Here is a 22,466-nt window from a genome sequence, read left to right on the forward strand (position 1 = left end):
TCACGCCGATGTTCACATCGTTTAGCGAACATGTGCGTATTGGCGTGACTGCATCACAGGTCTACCCTCAAAGGCTTATGGGATTTACCAAAAAGGTCAATTGCACCATTGGCTTATAATGGGCTATTCTATTTAATCCACGCTCCCCCTGTGGATGATTTTGAAAATACCTTCTGTACGGGAAGTATGAATTTCAAATGGAATGAAGTCAATGAACACAGAAGCAGCTCCATTTGATACATGCTCTTCATCAGTGGAAGATTCAGGTTGAATCTTTCTCAGTGGGTGTATGAAATACAAATGGAGCTTCCTAATGTGTTCATTCCATTTGAAATTCATACTCCCCCTGTGGAAGATATTTCCAAAATCTGAAGTGTGGATTTTAAATGGAATAGCCCAATTTGTGATACCATCTGATCTACTCAGGCCAATGTTGGATATATTGAATATAAATTATAGGCAGAAATAAGGAGCATGAACACAATAGGAGTGTAGAATAAGAAGCATATGTATGTCAAAATATCATAACTTCACAACCCGGTATGCTACAGAGATGGGACGTCTTCTTGTAGTACTTATAGAAAATGTTAAAGAAACAGATTGGTACACAGCCAGTTAGAAATAACATCACACATTATTTACCAGACCTGATAAATCAGGTTTCAGTTGTCTAATGAGGATCATGCCGCCACGTTTATGCACATACAAGGTACTTTGGCAAACAAGTGTAAATAAGCCCTTGATGATGAGATGACTCGCAATTTCCCCCATGATATTTGATGATACATTGTGTGCACCTATTCTGAAGTGTACTCTTTGTCTTCCACAGGACACCACCGGGGTCATTAGATCACCACTCGCCACCTCACATGTCGCCTCAGTACCATCAGCCACAGTTTGGCCTATACGACAGTAGCAACTTACATCCCCTCAGAAAAACTGCCTCGGATTCCAATCTCAAAGTACGGTCACGATTAAAGGAAAAAGTGGCCGAGAGGCGGAGTCACGGAAGTCCTTTGTTGCCAAGAAGAAGAGACGTGATGGCAGGCCTTCAGAAGAGGAAACCACTCAATGGTCAGTGTACGTAGCAGATATTGTTGTGCAATAGGGCAGTGGTTGCTTTTCTTTTGTCAAATTTGACAGTTTTTAGAACAATACCACATTGTTGGTGTTAGCAGCTTATGAAATCAATGAGTAAGAACTGTTCAAACCACAGTTATAATGTCAAGCATATATCTAGGCATTTAGCAGCTGAAATCAGGGAGATAACGCTGATGTAACTTCAATTAGGCCAAGTGACCTGGTGAAGGGGTTCGCAGTAGATAACAGGTTGGGGCATTTTTTCAGGACGGGCAAGTGTAGCTGACAATTGGGTGTTTCACCCGGATCAGAACCTATGGTAACAAGGTCTATATCATAGGTCATCTGCCTCGCTATTTCCAGGGGAGTTGTGGGGAATTTTTTTTTGTCCTGCAGAGATTTTAACAGTGATCCAAAACCTTATAATACATTATGTAGTTGTGTTTATTTTCAACAGTGGATACGTCCCCATCAAGCAGTACACCTGGCTCAGGGCCTAGCTCCCCCCTGAGTGGAAATGCACCATGCCCTGATGGTAGCAATGGCCTGGCTGCTGCAGCTGCTGTTCCAGAGGTAGGTTGCACAGTTCACATTGATTGATTAAAAAGAATGTAACATCCATATAAGGTTGAACTTTGGCAAGTGGGACTGTGCTATGATACTTGCATCTTGTGTGAGAAGTTGAATATTCTTTTCCAAGTATGTGCATACAAATTCAACCTAGGTAGGTAGCACATGTCATGTCCTAAGATACAAATGTAGACAATATTTTGTTTTGTTAATTATGTGCAAGTAGCAGTTGTTATGAGCCTAATTCTATGTGGACCCATAATTGAGCCTTGTGGAACTCCTATATTAATAAATAAATGTAGGATTGATACTCCATACAATTGCAATGTAGTTATCATATCAAGGGAGGACGGTTCTGTTTGTTAGCACACAGAAATCAACAATATTAATGGATTATTGTTGAGTTAGGAAGAAGTTTAGGAAGAAAAGGTAGTACATAAACAGCATTGCAAGTGATTATATGCAAAGGCATAGGTAATGAAGTGGAAGAACTATAAAAATTAGGACTAAGATTTCTTTGAAAAAAAATCTCACTAGTTGCATTAGCCTATCAATAGCACTCTCTAGTACCCAGAGAATTATTGCCTGAATTCCATGTCAAATCACTATTTAGTGCTAGCTAGTATATAGTTTGATGTTTTGCCTGCTTTTTGCAACAGGTGCATGTAAAATGCATCCAAATGGTGTAGTCCAGTAGCATGTAAACACATCAAAAGAAATAAGTCCCCCTCTGAAAATTTCGTCATAACATCGTAAAGTAAAACTTTGTACCAATAAAACTTACTTAGAAATAATTATATGATTGTTTACTAAGTGTTTTGTGAAAATGAAAGATGTCCATGACTTCATGGCTGAATGAACCCAAATTGAAGACAAAAACTGCCCTTTCCAAAAGTCACAAAGTAGGCCTATGCTTGTTAACTGCAAGGCGTATTGGGACAAGGAATGGAACTGGCCATCATACAGATCACTGTGCTGAACTCTGCACCAAGGGGATCGATACACATTAGTAAATGTTCACTTGGTGAGGATTTTAAACTGCACTCAAACACATGGGGTTTTCCATTAGTAACAAGCCATGAATCAACTTTTGTGACAAGCATAGGCCTACTTTGTGACTTTTGAAAAGGGCAGTTTTTGCCTTCAATTTAGGCTCATTCAGTCCTGAAGTCATGGAAATCTCTCATTTTCACACAGCACTTAGTAAACAGTCATATAATTATTTCAAAGTTAGTTTTATTGGTACAAAACGAAACCTTACAATGTTATGATGACATGTTCAGAGGGGGACTTATTTCTTTTGATGTGTTTAGTATGCATTTGACACTCACCGATGGCAAGATGCACACAAAATAGTCAAACTACATATTGGCCTTTTCACACCCACACACTTCTTAGCGTATAAAAACTGCAGCATTTTTGTTCACAACTTGCGCAGGAAAACTAGATGTAGAATATTACTTGTTCTGTCAATAAAACTGATGAGCTGAGTATTAGCCACTTCACTTCACCTACTAACTGCATGCTCCTTCTGTGGCCTGTAACAAAGGCTTACTTAACTTACTTTTTTACTTCATACATTTTCAGACTTTTGCATGTTTAGTATATGTAGTAGGTGTTCACTTAATTATGTACACATGTACTTGTATGCACACTTAAATAAACTGGCAGAAATGAGCAAGCGATATAATATGCCACACAAAAACTTAATTGGGGTGGGGGTGGGGTTTGTGTGGGGGTGTATGTAGGGGTGTGCTTGTGAATGTGCACCTGTGCGCATATATGTGTGGGTAAGACGTTCAATGCTTTAGATCCAAATTTAATTGAAAATATAATTTTAAATATAATTTTGTAATGATTTTAACAATAAAACTTACGATAATTAAAACAAAAGAAAGATATTTTTGAAATGGTTTTGGTTTGGAAAATGACCATAGATAGAAAATGACTTCATTTGCGAGCGTCACCGCAAAGTTTTATTATTGCATGTTCACATCAAGTGGCACAAAAACAAAGCCCTGTTGAAGCTGCCAATAACATTAGCTCAGCAATCTAAGTGGGAATATTTCTCTGATGAAATCCACAAGTTTTCACTGGAGTCCCTCGACAGGTCTAGAAATAGATGTAATTCTGTTTATATAAACAAAGTAGAGTGGTCTATCCGGGGAGCCAAAAATATACTTATGCAAACAAACGAATGGATAAAACCGACCGGGAAGGTAGGCAGGTGGAGAACTTTTTCAGCAAAGGCCTACTTTGCTTCAAATCTCACAGGGATAAATACTTTGTGGGGAGCATTCGTTCATAAAGAGTCTGATAAACAGGTTGCAGAGTTTTCACAATCTTGAAATCAATATTCAACAAGTAACTTCTATATTCTAGAGTAGTGAATCATTAAATGATTGCATTTGTGTGTGGTGGGAAATGGGTCTCAGTGCATCTTGTGTTCATGTGCAGTGCATGTTTTAATTGTTTCATACTTGTAAACATTGCCCGCATTGTTGGCCTGTGTGTGTATTTGTGTGCTTTTTTAGTGTTGATCACGTTCATAGCATTATCATATTGCATGCTTGTGTGCACTCACTAATTAATCCATTTAGGAATAAAGACAGCAATAAGTTCTTTATCCTTATGCAACTCACACCATATATATCCTCACATATCTCCCAGAAGACGGTATAAACTTTATTTATAGACTACTCGGGTTTTTATGGTAAAGGTTATACAGTACCCTAATTAGTTGAATGCTGTAAGTCTCAAAAGATAATTATATCTTTTGGTCAAACACTTAAACATCCCGTAGGGGTGCTTACAAAAGATGTAACTGGAAAATAAAGCAAAAATCAGTTAATTCTGTGATAATGTCATAGGTGGATTACAGATAGCAAATTTATTGTATAACAAATTATATGTTTTATATTAATGCTTTTAAATTTAAATTGTAATTTAAAAATCTGTGAATAATAAAACAAACTGCTAAACCTTCTGCAACTGTAAATTGAAAACCGTATAAATTTCCAGCTGTAAAATATGTCATCCCTCGGCTCAACTTCTCAGTAAAGAATATCAAGATTAATGAATTGCCCGCATTCCTTGAATTTAAGTTAATATTTTGCCTGCATGCATTGATCATAAGAAGATATTTTAAGGAGACTGTATCCATGATGCATTGTTGTTAACAGTCTTCACAGATTAATTATGACAGTTGAACAGTAATGCCCGCAACTCATATTAAGTGTAAAACATAGGACATAGGCTACTTATACAATTTCAACTAACAAAATGTTAAGCATTAATGATATCAGAATATGTCTTGATATGTCCCATATGTATTCAGAATTTTATTTTTCATTTTGATTGTTACAATTGTAATAAAATCCGAACTAAAATTGAATAAATTATAGCACTGAGGGAAGTGTAAGCCTATCTTAATTAGAGTGGATAGTTGTTATATTATAGGTTCTATTACCAAAGTGACTTTTGCGAAAGATGTAAAAAATGCACAAAGATTACCGTATGTGCATAGCTAATGGAACTGATAATGGTTTTAAATTCAGTGCTTTTAAAAACTCAATATGTTTGAATTGGGTATGCAGAAGGGTATTACATTATATTTTCACTGGATTGGCAGCTCATACATATTCAATGATGTGATTGTTTTTTTATTTGCTTTGGATGGCACTGATGTGGATTCTTTCTAAATGATGTGAATCTACAATGATCTGAACCAATCTAGATTCAGTTTCATGTGTGAATCATCATTGTCTGAGTGGAATGGAAGGCTGAAAAGATATGGTGGTTCCCCTGAGGCTGAAGACGAATATAGCGTTATCAAATTGTGGGGAGAATGTTTTTAAATAAGTGTTTATAGAAAGATGAATATAGAAATTGTTAATAATGCACATTTTGTGTTCAATTTCTGATAGTGTTTTTCGATTTTGAAAAAGTGAATTAACAAAATATGCTCAATAAATTTTTGGTCACTTTTAATTGGTGTTCAGTTTTGAAGACAATTTAAAAGTAAAGAATGTAACAATGTTCAACAACATTCAAACATTTTTAAGAATTTGTAAGAATTTGAGAGAAGCAAATCTCGGCATACTGCTGTTGATTGACTAATTCTTTACACGGGCTGTCAGAAATGAACGACACTCACTTGATCGGATTGGTGTTACCAACGCTTTGACACAAAGTTGTCCAATCAGATTACTGGTCTGTTATTACGATTGTAAGAGTATTGAATTAGCCAATCAGAACCCTACTTTCGTGTTTATGCTACGCTCTCAAAATGTAAACAAGTGCTGTTCTTTTCTGCCAGCAAGTGTAATTTTTTTGAATATTGACAAAGTCCTTTTATGATATTTTGGTATTTTGGATGGTGTTTCTAGTAGAGAGTCCTATATTTTTGGAAAGTCCAAGGCTCTATCTCTCTTTGGGTAGGGTTGGGCTCTTTTAAAATGTGTATGGTATTGGTAGCTCAGTAATGTCTGATACCCTATGATATATATAAACTCCAACTAGCTCAGTTCTAGCTTAGGAGCTTAGACCCAGTTGACAAGTAACTTGGAACTGGTGATTGGTTTGTTGCAACTGATGTGTATAGCAAATGTTTTGGGCGGCAAAACTGTGTCAAGCCATTTGGGTTGTCAACAACTGTTGAACTGAAGAGGCATTCCTAAGAGATCAAGAAGAGTTCCTGAGATTTGTTTTCAATTCATTGACTATTTGCAACATATTTTTCAGGCTCCTCTGCTGCGCTCTTTATTTCACCTTGCTATATATTGCATATAAGGAACATATTTCCCCCACCCCATTTTTTTTTAATGAATTGAACTTGAAGATTTTCCATTGTATAAAAAAGTGCTATCATAGTAAGTTAATTATTTTGCTATTCGATCAAAACAGTAAGTAATACTGAAATATAGTCTTTGACATATGAAAAATAAACATCTTAAGTCGATACAAAGATGCTATCGAACATCCTGAGCACTCCGAATCAAGGTTAGGCTGAAAATAGCATTGCGCTATGTTATCGCGTTATCAATACACTTTCCATTGCTATTTGGTCATCCTTGTTTTCAATTACAACGACATTAAACTCTCAGATTACTCAACAAGCAATTATTATCTTTTGTATTTTGATAATATGTATTTATCTATGGCTATTAATAGCTGGTTGTTTTTCTTACGCAAGGTGAAATCTTCCTGATGTTGTTTCTGTTGATTTCTTTTCAAGCCGACTTTTTCTCATTTTGAGTTGAATCCAACTTTTTTGTTCTTTTTCATAATAACATTCTATAGAAACATGCACAGAATTTGACAATTTACTCGCAGTATATTATTGCTTTTAATCAAATATTTGACAAGGCTATTCAAACGATGGATGTAATTATTAGTTAGTATCAAAACCAAAAAGATAACAAAATTTGTATCCAGCTAGCTGACTCAATGAATAACATTGCATAAGTGGCGTATTAGAGATGCGTTGATACGATGTATGTGAGGGAGCGGGACGATGCTATTTATGGCATCATAATTTAATTTCAGCCGGGATTATAGTGTTCTTTAGGTGCAGTCGACTTGATAAGTTGATTAGTAAACCTACACCAAAAAAAAAATGAAGTTTACATTGTGTCCTGGATAAAAATATATGCTATTTTGTCATATTCGTTAGTATTAGCATGATTATGATTATTATCCAAAACATTTCATGAAGGCTTTTATCAAATCCCAGAATGGCATGTCCCTATTTGATCAAATCATGCATTTGTAAGGATGTAAGGCATAGTTGGGCTTTTAATACTATAAACCACTTGCAAAGAACTATTAAAATGGTTGGTTAGTCCCAAGTTTTGATCACCATTCACCTAGTTCACAGTGATTTCTTCCATACATCTGCCTCCATGATACTCTTGTGTTTGAAACACACAGTAGCATCCAATGTATAATCTGCCATCCTACATACAGAGCAGTAATGGCAATTCCAATTGAAATCCCCACACCTACTGGAGATGTGACTTTATTAATATCCCACACAGGGGTGTAGATTTCAAATGGAGTCACCCATTCAGGTAACCCCATTTGAAATTCACACTCCCTGTGTGGAAGATTAAGGTCATTTCTTCCACAGGGGTGTATGGGTTTTAATTGGAATAGCATATCACACTGGCCCAGAGGGTTGCTAAACATAGCAGAGTGTGCTTAGATTTAGATGCAATCAGATTTGAAGGCTGATATAACCAGTGTATTTTTATGTATCATTTGACGCGGATAAGTTAATGCGTATTGTAAACATTGTCATACCCAGAGGGCATGGTTCTATGACCTTGTTTCAAATGAAGCAGGCATTGGTGTCAGGTTTTGCTGTTCAGTTGATTTCATTTTCAACACAATTATTGGAGTGGTATATTACTTATTAGGGTAAATATTGGGTCCCTTTTAATGATCTCAATATTACCACATTATCTTTCTCTTGAACGAGAGCCAGCCATATTCAATATTCATAGCACTGCACTTGCACCCCTGTATGCAAGGTGATAGATGGGATCTACAATCATGTTTTCAATAATCAAAATATGTGTCTAATAATATGACTAGCAGTGGGTGACAAGTCCATGCATATCATTATGTAACTTCACCAGTATTCAATCATAATCATGGTCGTGATTTTTGACTGTATAACTGTGTATGTCATGCGATGTTTCTGAACCACTATACTAACGATGTAATGTAGGAGTGAATTTGAAGTAGGATCATCAGTTTTAACAGTTAATATTTCTATTGATTTGACAATAAGAGCTCATAACATTATACCAATCACTTTGTTGTATGGATACATTGTTGATTAGGATGTGGACATAGCTATTAAAGAAATCACAATATTGATCATGATAGGTGAAAAAAGCAAGAGGGATTTAAGCACTTTGTATATTGTTTTAGTGTATAGTATTGTCTCTCTATATATATCTGCTCCTCACTGCATGCCTGTCATATCTTTAGGAATACGGAGGCTACCCAATGTTGATGAATCGCATGTATAGCCAAAGCACCAGTGATCTCAACTTGTACACGCCACCCTCACTGCCCAACATCTCACTGGGGCTACCTTCTTCAGGCCAACACTCGCCACAAATGGTACGTATGCACTTTGGGACCAAGGTATGAACCTTGAGGCACTCTCAATTATTTTTTTAAGTTGTAGACACAAAGGCACACACAGATACACTCAACACAATATTAGAAAAGGTATGCATTATGGGACCAATGATTGAGCCTTGGGGAACTCATCAGCGTTTTTCTCGTACTTTTGTACAGCACTTTGTACAGCAATTGGTGTTATGTAAATCTGTGCTGTTCTGTACTGTATAGAATTCAATCGTCTATAAATGGTAAGATTTGTCAAAATGGCATTTACTTTCCTATAGGCAAATCCATAGATTGTATATAAAAGTAGATCATACATTTTGAGAGATAACCAATTAATTGTATAATGGGAGGCATTTTTGAAACGTAACAGGATTCTCACAACAAGTTGTTCAGTGTTTTTGAATATATTCATAGAAGTAACAATCTGTAGACTGTCTCACGTGGTAGGTTGAAAACTTTGGGACCCTGAATGAATCCTTGTGGAATACCTACATTAGTTAATGTAAAATGATTATTTTATTTTTATACTTTCATTGTTTATCTGTTTATTTGGGACCCTGAACGAATCCTTGTGGAATACCTACATTAGTTAATGTTAAATGTTTATTTTATTTTTATACTTTCATTGTTTATCTGTTTGTGTTGTTATGTATGATGGTTTTATTGTGTGTTCTTGAACTTGAAGAGATACATGGAAAGGATTGTTATTGAATCCAAAGAAATCAGTTTTACAATGGGCATTATGTATCTATCAGTAAAATTATAGTATAGATATTTAAACTTTAATAATGAAATGGCAAATATGGGAGTATACTGAATCAGAAAACAACATGGTTTCTCGGCCTTTCATATGTTAGGCATTAAAATGATAAATATATATAAAGTTGTTATTATATATTGGTTGGTATACATTCTTTCTATTTCTTTCTAATCATCATCATATACCTGATCCCTCTTTCTTCTAGATCCCATCCAACCATCCTTTCTAAATCTTTGTCAGCATTGTGCTTGCATCTTGCCTGTTTTTTCTGATATGTTGTTGAACCCAAATATTCTCATCTGTAAGGTTTTACATATGGTTTTGAGGAATTGCATTTAGTGAGCTTTAGTGGGTAAGGTGCATTTTGCATATTTGTGCTCAACTATAGCCATTTCATCAAAGTGTTTCTCCTTTTCAGGCTGTCCTACCAAAAATGTTTACTTTGGAATGTTGTTGACAATTTGGTTGGTCAATTCTAACTGAAAAGGGAAGACAACAATTAAATAATTAATTTGTTAATTAATGATTAAACACACACAGAGGTGTAGTGACTTGCCCGGTAATAGATGAGAATATTTTGGTATTATGATAAAGTGTAGTTTGCATGATATTGCATATGGAATCTTTGTGACCTTGATGTTTATACTATGTGTAATGTTATGGGATAGTGCAATTGGTGGGTGACTGAAACAAGAGGATGTTGACCACTTTTGTGTGAAATTTTTTGTTAACATTTGACACATATGATCTTTTCTGGAGCTCAAGCAACTCTAAAGATTACAAGTTGATTGTAAGATTGGTGATATACTATATGAGCTCTGTTTAACATATTGTTCATAATGTAAAGAAGACACATGATTTCAATCCAAGGTATTGAAATGACAATCAAAATACCACAGAGACAGTATTAGTACATATATTATTAGTTACCCCCTGTTTGTTCATGAAATACAGGAAAATATCTACGGTCTGGTGCCATACACCAGACAATAGATATTTTCCCGTATTTCGTGAGAACAAACAGGGGGTAACGATTTTATCCTTTAGTGAACATGAATTTTATTATCTTCAGACTTGTTCGCAAACATTGCTGAAGATATTTAGTTTGATAATCTTGCTGAAAAGTAGGCTAGTTTTTCCATGCTTGTTAACAGTGCAGCCATGCCATGCGAGTCTTAGGATATTGCGCAAGCCATATTACGCAGACGCACGCTTGTTAGGACTACGCACTACACAGGTAATATGGGAAATATTACCTGCCTGTATATTAATGAGGAGTACGAGGTAATACAGATTTTTATCCAAGTGGTGTTTGACCAATGAGATTACAGAATTCTTGTCAACTAAAGGATAAATATATTATATAGCTTTCTATTTGAGGTATACCACACAATCAAATTTAACATAGGGCCTACATGTAGTTTGGTCTGTTCAATGTAAACTTTTCTTCTGTTGTGTGTGTGTTTAAAATATGACCAAGAAATCTTACTTCAGGTCAAAAACATTTCATAAGACTGCTAACCTCCTGAGAACTACTGCATTTCTTACAACATATCTGATTGGTTGATCACACGATATACTCAGCTGAGTGACCAAGTAAAATACAGCTTCTAAATATTTAAGCTCAATCCGCAGTCAGCCCTACCACCATTCTTACCATGTTGCTGGTTGGCTCAAATCAAAATAGTCCTTTTATTGGAACCAATGAGCAGGTAGTACTCATGAGGTTAGATAAGTAGAAAGTTACATAAATGATATAAGTGTGTACAGACCATGGGCATCAGTCCGGGGGGACAGAAGGACCGGGAAAGAGGCTATTTCAGGTTTACAATGTATTCAAATAATTCAATGTTAAGTTTTCTTTTTGGTAGCAATATCCTTGAAACCTTTCCACTAAAAGGTCAAAAGCCTTTTATTAGGTAGAAATAGCATGGATTGATGATACGAAATTAAAAGGTTCCTACAGGATGTCGTTGAGTAAAGGAAGTAATGTTCGGATATTGGATTTGATTAGGAAAGTGATAACATTTTCTGCTCTGTTTATGTGTGCCATTTGGTAATAGTGAATCCAGAAAACCCGCTAAGAAACAAAAAGAAAACAAACTAGTCATCTATTTAAAGTTACAGGGATGTCATTTTTCAGGCAATTGCCTGATTTCAGGCCTTTTGCTACTCCAAATTTCCGCACTTTTATTTATTTTCAGCCCGTTTTGAGGCTTTATAGCCCAAATTTACGCTCTTTTTCAGGCTTTTCCTGCCAAGTCACTTCAGGCCACTTTCATCCCTGAAAGTTAGCTTTCACCTAGGAAAAACAAACTTACAGCGTGTTTGTATGAAGAACATGTTTGACCTGTTACATCCAAAATGGCAGCCACAACATACCCTCCTTTTGTTAGGTACAACATGGTATGCCAAAATTCAACTTTCTGCGAGTAGATTTTTACAGTGTTACACTATGTAACAGTTAAGTGCTATGGGTGCAAAAAGTAATAGTAATACAAGTAATAGGCAGGCAAGTTGGTAATGGTGTGGCCATACCCATGCTGGAAACGGTATTGCCAAACCCAAGTTGGTAATAACGGTATGGCCAAACCTCATGTTTTGCTGTATTGTAAGTATAAGTAGAAACACTGTTTTGGTTCAAAATTGTCACAGTAAGATGGATTTGTAAAGTCTAAATGATAGCATTGTTTGCTTGATATTTTTCAGGCTGGATCTAAGACAGGGTTAGGAGGAGAGGCTCTGCGTCTGAGTAATCCCCTACCTCCTGGTGCAGTCATTACACCTGCATTCATTCCTGCAGTCCCCGCTGGTAAGTGCAAAGAAAACTCACAAATAAATCTTGTATTGCGTTAAGGTTAGTGTATTGTTGGATGTTTGGCGCGCATCCATCATTCTGCATGGTACAGCCTAGTAGAAGGTAGTGTGCATTTTACATCAGTAGTGGAAAAATACATGCAAAATGTACAACTATTTACTGGCTTTTATAGTAATGGCTAAATATGTTTTGATAAAATACCCCCATGCAGTTTTGTGGAAAAGTGTCAAGCATTTACTTGATGATTTAAATTTTTTGTACAAAGAATTATCTTGAATTGATCAATTATTGTATAAATTAATTATGATGTTCATTACTGGCAATGAAGGAATCCAAGAAGTTCCATTTTGAACTTGCCACCCCATTAGAAGTCACAGCATACTACTACTTTAGAAGAACAAGAAGATAAAACAACTTTTTGTATGTTATTAACCAATTGAACAGGTGCAATAGGAGCCGCTGGTATCCCGTCAGGTATGATGGGTGGCGTCCCCCTGCATGATGGTAGTCCTCCAACCTTAGCCAACACACCAATAGCACAGAGACTTATACGGTAAGTTGACCAAATGTTTCAGGGGTGTTCTACCTTATTTTGGCATGAGGTTCTTTTCTTGGCATGAGGAAATTGGAATTCTTACCATTCTGGTCCAGATGATTCAGTACCGGTATGATTGCTTCATAAGTTGAGGATGATAGTTCTATATGGGGTTTAAGTCACATTGGGCCAGTTTCTCGAAGCATGGCTAGTGGTCAGGCTTCCTAAGTCATCAGCCTTAAAGGGCCGTAATTGGTGACCAGGCCAGCCAAGCACCATATCTGTCACCAATAGCACCCATAAAATTTGATCTTATTGACCTTTTTTCTATTTCCAAGATTCAAACCTGTTTACAAGTTGTCAAATTCTTTACATTAGATCGTAAAAAATGCCATTATCCAATTATGAACACCTCCCTGGTGTATGTAGTAGGGGTGGCCAATACGGCCCTTTAAGCCCAATTAGTCCTATGTACCAGTGCATTCAATTTCATATCGTACATCACCTAAAACTATAAATCAATAAAATGGATCCACTTGGTAGGGCTAGCCTGCTGGCTTAGGAAGCCTGAGTACTAGCCAAGCTTTGAGAAATCAGACATCAGAGTGCATTTTGAGAAAAATGGTAAAGAAGATTGGTATGTCCATGTAGTTTCAGTGCAAGGTGGTGGTTATAGCCATGCAGTTTCAATGCTCTGTACAGAGGGTGTAGTTGTAACCCCTGTTGCAGAAACTGACACTAACTACATTTTCATGATTTTGTGACTTAAACTCATCCCTTTTAGAACTATCCTCCTCAATTGCACTTATATTATATTTGTGACACTATATCTGATCTAACTAAGCCACATGAAAATATGATTTATTATCATCCTCGACTTGCGAAGTAAATAAGTGTGCTATTATTGCTGAAATCAGATCACCTCAAGCATACTTGTTGCAATAAGCATTTACAATGTACATTTTCTGTTGTCTTTTCATCTCAATGACACAATTACCTCTTTGGCCATGGATCAGATTGTGTTGAATTGAGCCATTAAAGTTAAAGTCCATACACCCGCTATGGAAGACATGACCTTAATCTTCCACACAAGGGTGTAGATTTCCACTCCCTGTGTTGGAGATTAAGGTTATATCTTCCATAGGGGGTGGATGGATTTCAACTGGAATAGTCCATTTCTCATCTTTTATGGAAGGGAGTTAACACTTCTTGTTTTAACCGTATCAGTTCAAATTTTGCCAAAATGCTTCTTTAATATCTGCTTATTAATAAGATACAATGATTTAAGGGATCCAAAATGAGCGTTTATTGCATATCGACAGTATTTTTGTGGGACATGAGAGCACCTCAGACCTATCGAATTGCATTCTGAATCTGAAGCATGTCTTTCTGATATCAAATAATTTTCATTTTTAAAAATCACAATATAATACAAATTTTATGACAAATTATAAAAATTTGATATTTTTCAAATTTTTGATATATAACAGTCCTCGAAGTAAATTATATAAATCTAATGATATATTCTTAAAGTGTATGTAGCAGGGAGGAAAAGCCGACGGTCAATTGAAAATTTTGACCTTTCATATTGAAGATATGGATTTTTTCCCAAAAGACCTAATTTTTTTGGTGTTTTGGGAAAAAAATCCATATCTTCAATCTGAAAGGTCAAAATTTTCAATTGATCGTCGGCTTTTCATCCCACCTACATACACTTTAAGTATAAATCATCAGATTTATAAAGTTTACTTCAAGTACTGTTAAATATCAAAAATATCAATTTTAATGATTTGCCATAAAATGTGTATTAAATTGCGAATTTCAAAAATCAAAATTATTTGATATCAGAATGACATTCTTCATATTCAGAATGCAATTCGACATGTCTGATGTGCTCTAATGTCCCAAAATAAATACTGTCCAAACGTTCATACCCCAGCCCTTAACATGACTTGTGAATGACTTGATGGTAGTGAATCCTTTGTGGATATCCACAACCATGTGAAACCAAACATTTACTTGATGCACTCATGGCTTCTGAGTACTGCAAATTTTGAACGTAACTAATGTTCAGAGGATTCACTACCAGATTATGACGTATAGTGCCTGTTTTCATGGAGAAATTGTTTTTGATCTGAACAAAATTCCCCCAAAAAATATTATTTCGAACACTGCATAGCAAATTACTCAATTATTTTAGTGATGTGTTCATTTCTAAAAGTACAAAAAACACATGAGACATTTTGGCACTATACATGTACCGTGTATTCAGTAGCGTAGCCAGGGGTTTTTTTCAAAGGGGGGAGGGGTTGACTTTTAGAGGGGCAAATTTTGATGAAAATGATCACAGACTGTCCAAAATGGTCAAAAAAGCCCTAAAATCTTTCAATTTTGCCCGCCTGCATCCTACAGGTGGGCAAGATTTTCATAAGGGGACATTTCCCCCCATTGGCTACGCTACTGCATATTTTATGATATTGTAGTGATTTCCTTATTCTGATGAAAACCAGAGTACAATGAACTGTCCTTAACCCAATAAGTGACCAGTGTAGGTAGCGTACATACGCAAGTGGCTTTGCACTGAACAAAATTGATAACATTGCCTTTTACCGTTGGTATAATACAACAGTTTATATAGTGTGTCTTGTCTCAAGTTGAGAGTAACGCCATGTTGGATTTTGCAATGGCAGATTGGAATAGGCGCCTTTTACGCCGTTACGTTGCCCCCGTATGGACAAATCACCCTTAAACGCATGTGTATACGTCCCGTGGGATTAGGATAGCACGAGTAATTCAAATCCATCACTGCAAAATAAAACAAGGTATTATTCTCAACTTGAGATGAGACACACTATAGTCTTCTGGATTTCATCAGTATAATAAAACCATGACGATATGTATGTTGTGTTTGATACTCCACCCGCCCCATGTCCACATGTCCATTGCACCATTCCCTTTGATGTTATGTTGCATGTTATTTGTTGCTTCTATGTCATCTAATGCCACCTCTTTCACAGATTTCATATTGACGCTGTTCTGTCCAAACCTTTTATGTGATTTTTGACTACCTCATGGAAAGCTGCCGCATCTGATTATTCTAAAAATTCTAAAGATTCTAAAGATTTTAAAATGATTATATTATTTTGATTGCACAGTAGATGGCCATATGCAATCAAACATTATTTGTGATCATTAAATCATTATCTGTGAGGTAGTCAAAATCATATATACAAGGATTTGACAGAACAGCAATGTGGGTGTCTTGCATGATGTTTGCAGTCTGTGGAAGAGGTCGCTCATCTTTATAAAAGTTGTTTTGCCAGTTTTAGTGAGAATGAACAGTAGATAACAGCACTTTCTGATTACATAAACATTGTTACATAAAAATATGCAAAAGAAAAACAAACAAGCAACCAGTCCATTTTGTGGGTCATAATGATTTTGATTTATTAGCCAAGTTGTGTACTGGCATTGCAATTTGGGAAAATAATAATTTGTGTGATTCATACCATCATCAATAACAAGTGGCCTCTAAAAACCACCTGAAGAAGTATGCCTAGACCTTTTTCAATCTGATATGTTCTGCCAATCCTAAATTACTCAGGAAAAGTATCATTTTGCCAAGGCTCAACAGAGATTAGCACTTGGCTTGCAAACCCAGATTTTTTGGCATGGCTTTATATATTTTTAGTACAGTTGATCTCTATAGTTTGATATACCAGTAATCCTAGGAGTACAAGCTGGCTCTGATCAAGTGGTATTCTTTGAAAGAAATGTGGACTGTTATGTAGACACAGTTTGTTCTGTGCTATTTTTATCATTTCGGTACAATCTTTAATGTTTGGACTAATTATAATCATCTTCCTGGCACATAAGACTTGTTTCTAGATATTCACTCCTTAATGAAAATGTTTGGACTAAGAACAAGATCTTTTGTTGTCTTCAAACGTTAGTCTTTAATTTCTTCATCATTTTGTAACCCAAATAAAGATGATAATTGAATGACGGTTGCTTGTAAGTTTCCATAAATGCTTAGTGTAAAAATGCCACTTTTGTAGCAGCTCTTTCCTAATTTGTTGAATGTAATTGTGCATGTTGCATTGTCCTGTATGTGTGTGTATGACTTGCTAACCACTTGGCCAACTTTGAGGATTTGTGTTTTGGCTCTGCATGGAATCTTATCTATGTGTCCAACTATTGAACAAAGTGTGTCAGAGAACACACACATTGTACACATAAACCAATATTAAGACAGGCTAAGATAATTGAAAATGGAGCTTAGGATCCAGTTCAAATCCATATACCCCCTATGGAAGACATGACCTTAATATCTTTCACCACACAGGGAGTGTGACTTTCAAATGGGTTACCTGAATGGGTGACTCCATTTGAAGTCTACACCCCCTGCGTGGGAGATTAAGGTCATGTCGTACATAGGGGGTGTCGGGATTTCAACTGGAATAGCCCAAAAGCTACACCTGCATTAATTGCAATGAGTTTTGCTTGATACTTCCCCCCTCTGTTAAATGCATGTTACCAACCTACCAATAACATTGTATAATTTTTGTTAATTATAAAACAATATCAAAGATCAGTCAACTTAATAGATATTTAATTATTGATCAATCTATTTCAAATGAGTGCATGTTGCATGGATTTAAGTTATTTATACAATCTTAACACCCTGTTTTAACTTTTTAATCACAAATTCTTCATTAGCAATTTGAATTTTGGGAGTTAACAGGCTTGCATGTATGTAATAGTGTGGGAGAGATGATTTTGAGAATAACTGATTTTAAACCATTTAATGCATGCTCAGTTTTGATAAAGTTAAAGATTAAGGCAATGTAGGAAATAGAAACGAGAAAAAACAAGATATTTTAGGCTACAAATTCTCATATCCCTGAATAACAGAATTAGTTTGTTTTGATAAGTCAAACAGCATGTTGAAGTTAAAGTGTGTAAATCTAGCTGGTTGAGTCAATTGCTAGCTAATGTGTGCTTGGTATGAATTGGTCTTCATGCTCCCCACCACACTAAAAGTCAGTTCCATCCTAGCCGGCAGATTTGATAGACCCTGATCTCCTTGGTGACAAAGTGTTAGAAGTCGTACATTTTGTGTTGATGTTGTTGTGTTTTTGTCTGCTTTTCCTTCCTATGCCGCATATATTTCATCCACCCTACCTCATCCTTGACAAACATTATGTTTGTTGGTACGTACGTACGTTGCACAATGGCTTACATAGAAGACCTCTTCACAGGCCCCTGGCAAGGACACAATCAGCGCCTCTACCCAACAGTCAACGAGGTCAACCCCCCTCCTCCATGCATCCGCAGCAGTTATTGTTACAGCAGCAGCATCAGCAGTTCATGCAGCATCAGCAACATCAACAGCAGATGATTGCACTGCAACAACAAAGACAGGTGAGTGGTAACTTTAAAATGGGCTGTTAACCTGCGGGCCACATGCGAGTCTCGACAATGTCCAATGCAAAGTCCTTTCTTGCAACAAATGTTATTATGAATTATACATAGCTACATAGCAAAAGTTTTGTTATTGATACAGTGATCCAATTCACTCAGCAATTGTTCATTGTAGAGAACACTTCATACTTGATAAGTTTTATAAATAGCTAATATGATAAGAAAATGGGGAAACAGCATTGCAAATTAATTAGTAATATCCATCAGTAAATTGAAGGTATTATGCTGCGCAATACAACAAAGAATGCGAGTTCTAATTATAAAAATAGATTAAAGCGAGCCAAAAATGGATATACTGCTTTAACACACGCTGCATAGGAAGTGTCCAATCCTCTTTGATATATTTGTCCCAGGTTTTATGGTAACCAGGAGACAAACTAAGTATCACTACCTGATCAATCGTGCAGCTCAAATCGTGGGGTGATATTGAGGTTATCTCCTCATGTGTACCTATAAAAAGCATTTTGCAGACCTTTTGCCTAAAGTTCAGATTAGAAAGGACAGCGACTTTAATTCTTTAAGTTTATCTAGCAGTAGCATTCTGTGTATTTAATAAAGATAATCAATGATAGAGCAGGGAGAGTGTGGCTCAGTGTTTTTAGAATTCTTGCCTCTGGTGCATGAGGGTCCTGGTTCAATTCATGGTGATGGAAAACTTGCTAAATTTAATTGGCAATATTTATAAACTGAGCTCAAAAAGAAACTTATAATTTTTCACAAGGTCATATCTTGAAATCCTGTCCATCAAATTGAACCAAAATTACACACAGATTTACTTCAATACTCTACTCTTAACACATGTCAGTAACCAAGCAGTTATCCAACTGACACAACAGCAAAATGCACTGACATGGGACAGCTTTCTGGACCACATTCACAGCCCAGCCCAAAAAAAAAAAAAAAGTGTATGAAAAGCAGAAAGCAGCACCGTTTTATCATCTGTGCAAGGATCTTGTGTGCATTCTCACAGATTTTTTGTCCTGGGTGCCAAATGTTGGGCTGTGAAAGTGACGGAAGTCCAGGAAGCTGTCCCATGACAGTGCATTTTGCTGTTGTGTCAGTTGGACAACTGCTTGGTTACTGACATGTGTTTTGAGTAGAGTATTAAGGTAATCCTGTGTGTAATTTTGGTTCATTTTGATTGACAGTATTTTAAGATATGACCTTGTAAAAAAAAAAGTTGTAAAAAATTATAAGTTTCTTTTTGAGCTCAGTTTAGATTGAATTCAGACTTCTGCTCTCCCTGTGGTGCATGTAGAATTGGATATATGAACCATGAGAGTTTTCCGTCCTTTGGAAGGAATGTTAAGCTGTTGGTCGAGTGTACAGGAGAGCCATAACTGTACATGTAGCTCACAGTCAGTTTCGAGATGAGTAGGATGTTAATCCCAACTGTTCTCAACCCGTCCCGGTGTTCATGGACCCCAGTGAAAATAAACTTTGTAAGGAGCTTTTTTGGGTTATTTAGGGTTGTCAAGCCCAATCAAATCAAATCAAATCAAATCAAATCAATTAAAACAAAACATCCAAATCTATACGGAGCACAGTGATTTGTAAAGCTGCGAGGCAGATGTGAAGAACAGTGTTTTAATACCCAATTGCCTAAGCACCACAACTTTAAGAATATCTCATCGGGGGCAAAGTTTTGCCTTGACAGGGGCAGCCTATACAGTGTACTAGGTCAAATTAATTTCAAATAAGTAGATAGGCTTTCTCCATGGGAATTCATAATAAGTATTTCCACGAATAAGCAGTCGGTTATCACAGTACCGCTGAAGTTCAAGACACATTTGATAAAAGCTCGACCACTTGCCCAGGGACCTACTGCACAGTTCCTGTGATACCCGATGGCATATTCAAAGAAATACTATAACTTATCAAATTATCAATATAGTGCCCTTCATGAGTGACACACAAACATGGAGTAGACTGACTAGGTCAAATCTATTTTGAGAGAGAGAGAGAGAGAGTGAATTATTCATAGGATGTTGATTATATTTCCAGGAAAAACAAACCAATTTGATTTCATCAGGACCTCATAATAATATGCTCATCTCTCATGGCACAGGTCTTTGACCCCCAATATGCTTTGTACATTGATAAAATGACCTTTGATTGTCTTGGATACAAAAACACTAATTTAGGTCAGATTTTGAGCAATGAGTGTTCAGTGGGGTTTAATGACCTTTGACATTGGATATTAGCCTATTTTGGCTTACAGTGTAAATCAGGAGTTTGTGGATATATAGGGCAACAGGCAGGACCAACCACACCAACCATTACAGCATCATTCATTCAATTATATTACAGAGATATGGTTTCATTAATAATTAGATATGGTTTTTATTAATTAATTATGGTTTCATTAATAATTAGATATGGCTTTATTAATTAATTAGTTGTTTAATGACAATAACATTTTATTAGGTAAATTCATACATCTCATTATTAGGGAACAAACCAAAAGTTTGATGATGTCCAAACAAAAGCCCTTTTGATAGGGTGGAGGAGGTCAAAAAGTCCAATTATGATGGTAAAAAAACTAGTTAAAATGTAGTCCTTTAAGGTTGAAATTTAACATTTTAAACTTATATGTGCTGCTGTTCTGCATAGCTTGTTATACTATTGTGTGTGAGAATGTATGTCACGTGCCACAAAGACCCATCTTGTAAAATATCTTGTCAAATTGACAAAAGCTCTCCTTATGGCATCAGGAGTGCTTTTTGTAGCTCCTAACCCTAACCGCCTAGGGGCTTTTCGGCGACGGGAAGGGAAAGAAGGAAGGAATAAAGAGAGAAAAGAAGGAAAGAAGTTGTTTGCTCTGGGTGGGATTCGAACCCGAGACCCCTCGCATGCCAGGCACACGGTCGGCGACACCTTGCCACAGGTCTTGGGCTTCGCTGGCCAGCTTAAACTGCGTGCCTATATATCACTTAGGGCGATTGCGTCATCACACCACGTGGGATGCATGCACGAACAGCGCATATATCCAGTAGTAGTTTGTAGTATACGGGACGGTTAGGGTTAAGTTAATAATTGTATCCATCGTTTCTTTTCAATGTACAGATACAAGAAAGCGGAGTAGGGGAGACGAGCCCTGTGGAGCCAGAGAACCTGTCTCCACGCAGTAAGAGCAGCTCACCCCATCTCAGGGATATTACAGAGATCAAACAGGAACCAATTGAAATTGAAGAAGAGGATGAAGAGGAGGCAGAGAGACAAACACTTCTGCAGGTGAGTGTTAAGATGACTCGTACTGATGGGTGTCAAACAGAAATGAATAGAACAGGCAGGGTTTCAAATAAGCTCGCCGGTTTATGTGCTATTTCCATTTAAAATTCATACTCCCTCTGTGGAAGATATTTCCAAAGTCTTCCACAGCGAGAGTGTGGATGATATTGGTTCAGAACAAATTTGGAAAGATATGGACCTAATCCGCATCAACTTGTCTGATATCCTCTTTTAAAAACAAGCATCAATGTGCTAGTAAACTGTGCAAATGGCAAACATGAAAGCCAGTTAGGCTAATCCATTTGGAGTCCATACTTCCCCTGTAGAAGGTTTTTGAAATATATTCCACAGGGGAGTATGAATTTCAAATGGAATTAGCACATTAGCTAACTCTATTTGAAACTTACCTTCCCTCTATGGAATATTTAGCTTGAATCTTTCTCAGACTGTGTATGAAATTCAAATGGAGCGGCCTAAATGTGTTCATTCCATTTGAAATTCATACTCCCACTGTGGAAGATATTTCCACAGGGAGTGTGGGCTTTAATTGGATTAGCCCAGTCTAATAAAGACAAAATCTGACATTAACATGAAGGTAGGATGAAAGTATGTACCTTTATCACTCCCACACACCGACATCGCCTGGCTAATAATTATTTGGTGCAGCAGAGACACTAAAATGAATACACGGGATCGATACACGTGAATTGCTATGCCCGATTATGAGATCAGACGCAAATCTTCGGATACTGGGTTAGAAAATGATGAATATCTCCCGCAAATGATTTTTTCTCAAGAAACCAGATGTGGTCTCATACACTTGAAAATACGTGTTGAACAGA

The 22,466-nt window shown here is 36.5% G+C and overlaps 1 protein-coding gene across 1 annotated transcript in view; it reads left to right on the forward strand.

Moving 5' to 3' along the window:
* Window positions 1-22,466, forward strand: part of LOC140150838 (histone deacetylase 4-like) — a 130,898-nt gene that overhangs the window by 96,119 nt on the left and 12,313 nt on the right. Inside the window, 7 exon segments of the mRNA XM_072172981.1 lie at window positions 830-1,080; window positions 1,538-1,653; window positions 8,650-8,784; window positions 12,266-12,368; window positions 12,819-12,927; window positions 18,156-18,333; window positions 21,460-21,627. Of these exon segments, the coding sequence (XP_072029082.1) occupies window positions 830-1,080; window positions 1,538-1,653; window positions 8,650-8,784; window positions 12,266-12,368; window positions 12,819-12,927; window positions 18,156-18,333; window positions 21,460-21,627 (1,060 nt within the window).

The sequence above is a fragment of the Amphiura filiformis genome, chromosome 4 (genome assembly GCF_039555335.1).
Source record: "Amphiura filiformis chromosome 4, Afil_fr2py, whole genome shotgun sequence".
Classification (NCBI taxonomy): Eukaryota; Metazoa; Echinodermata; class Ophiuroidea; order Amphilepidida; family Amphiuridae; genus Amphiura; species Amphiura filiformis.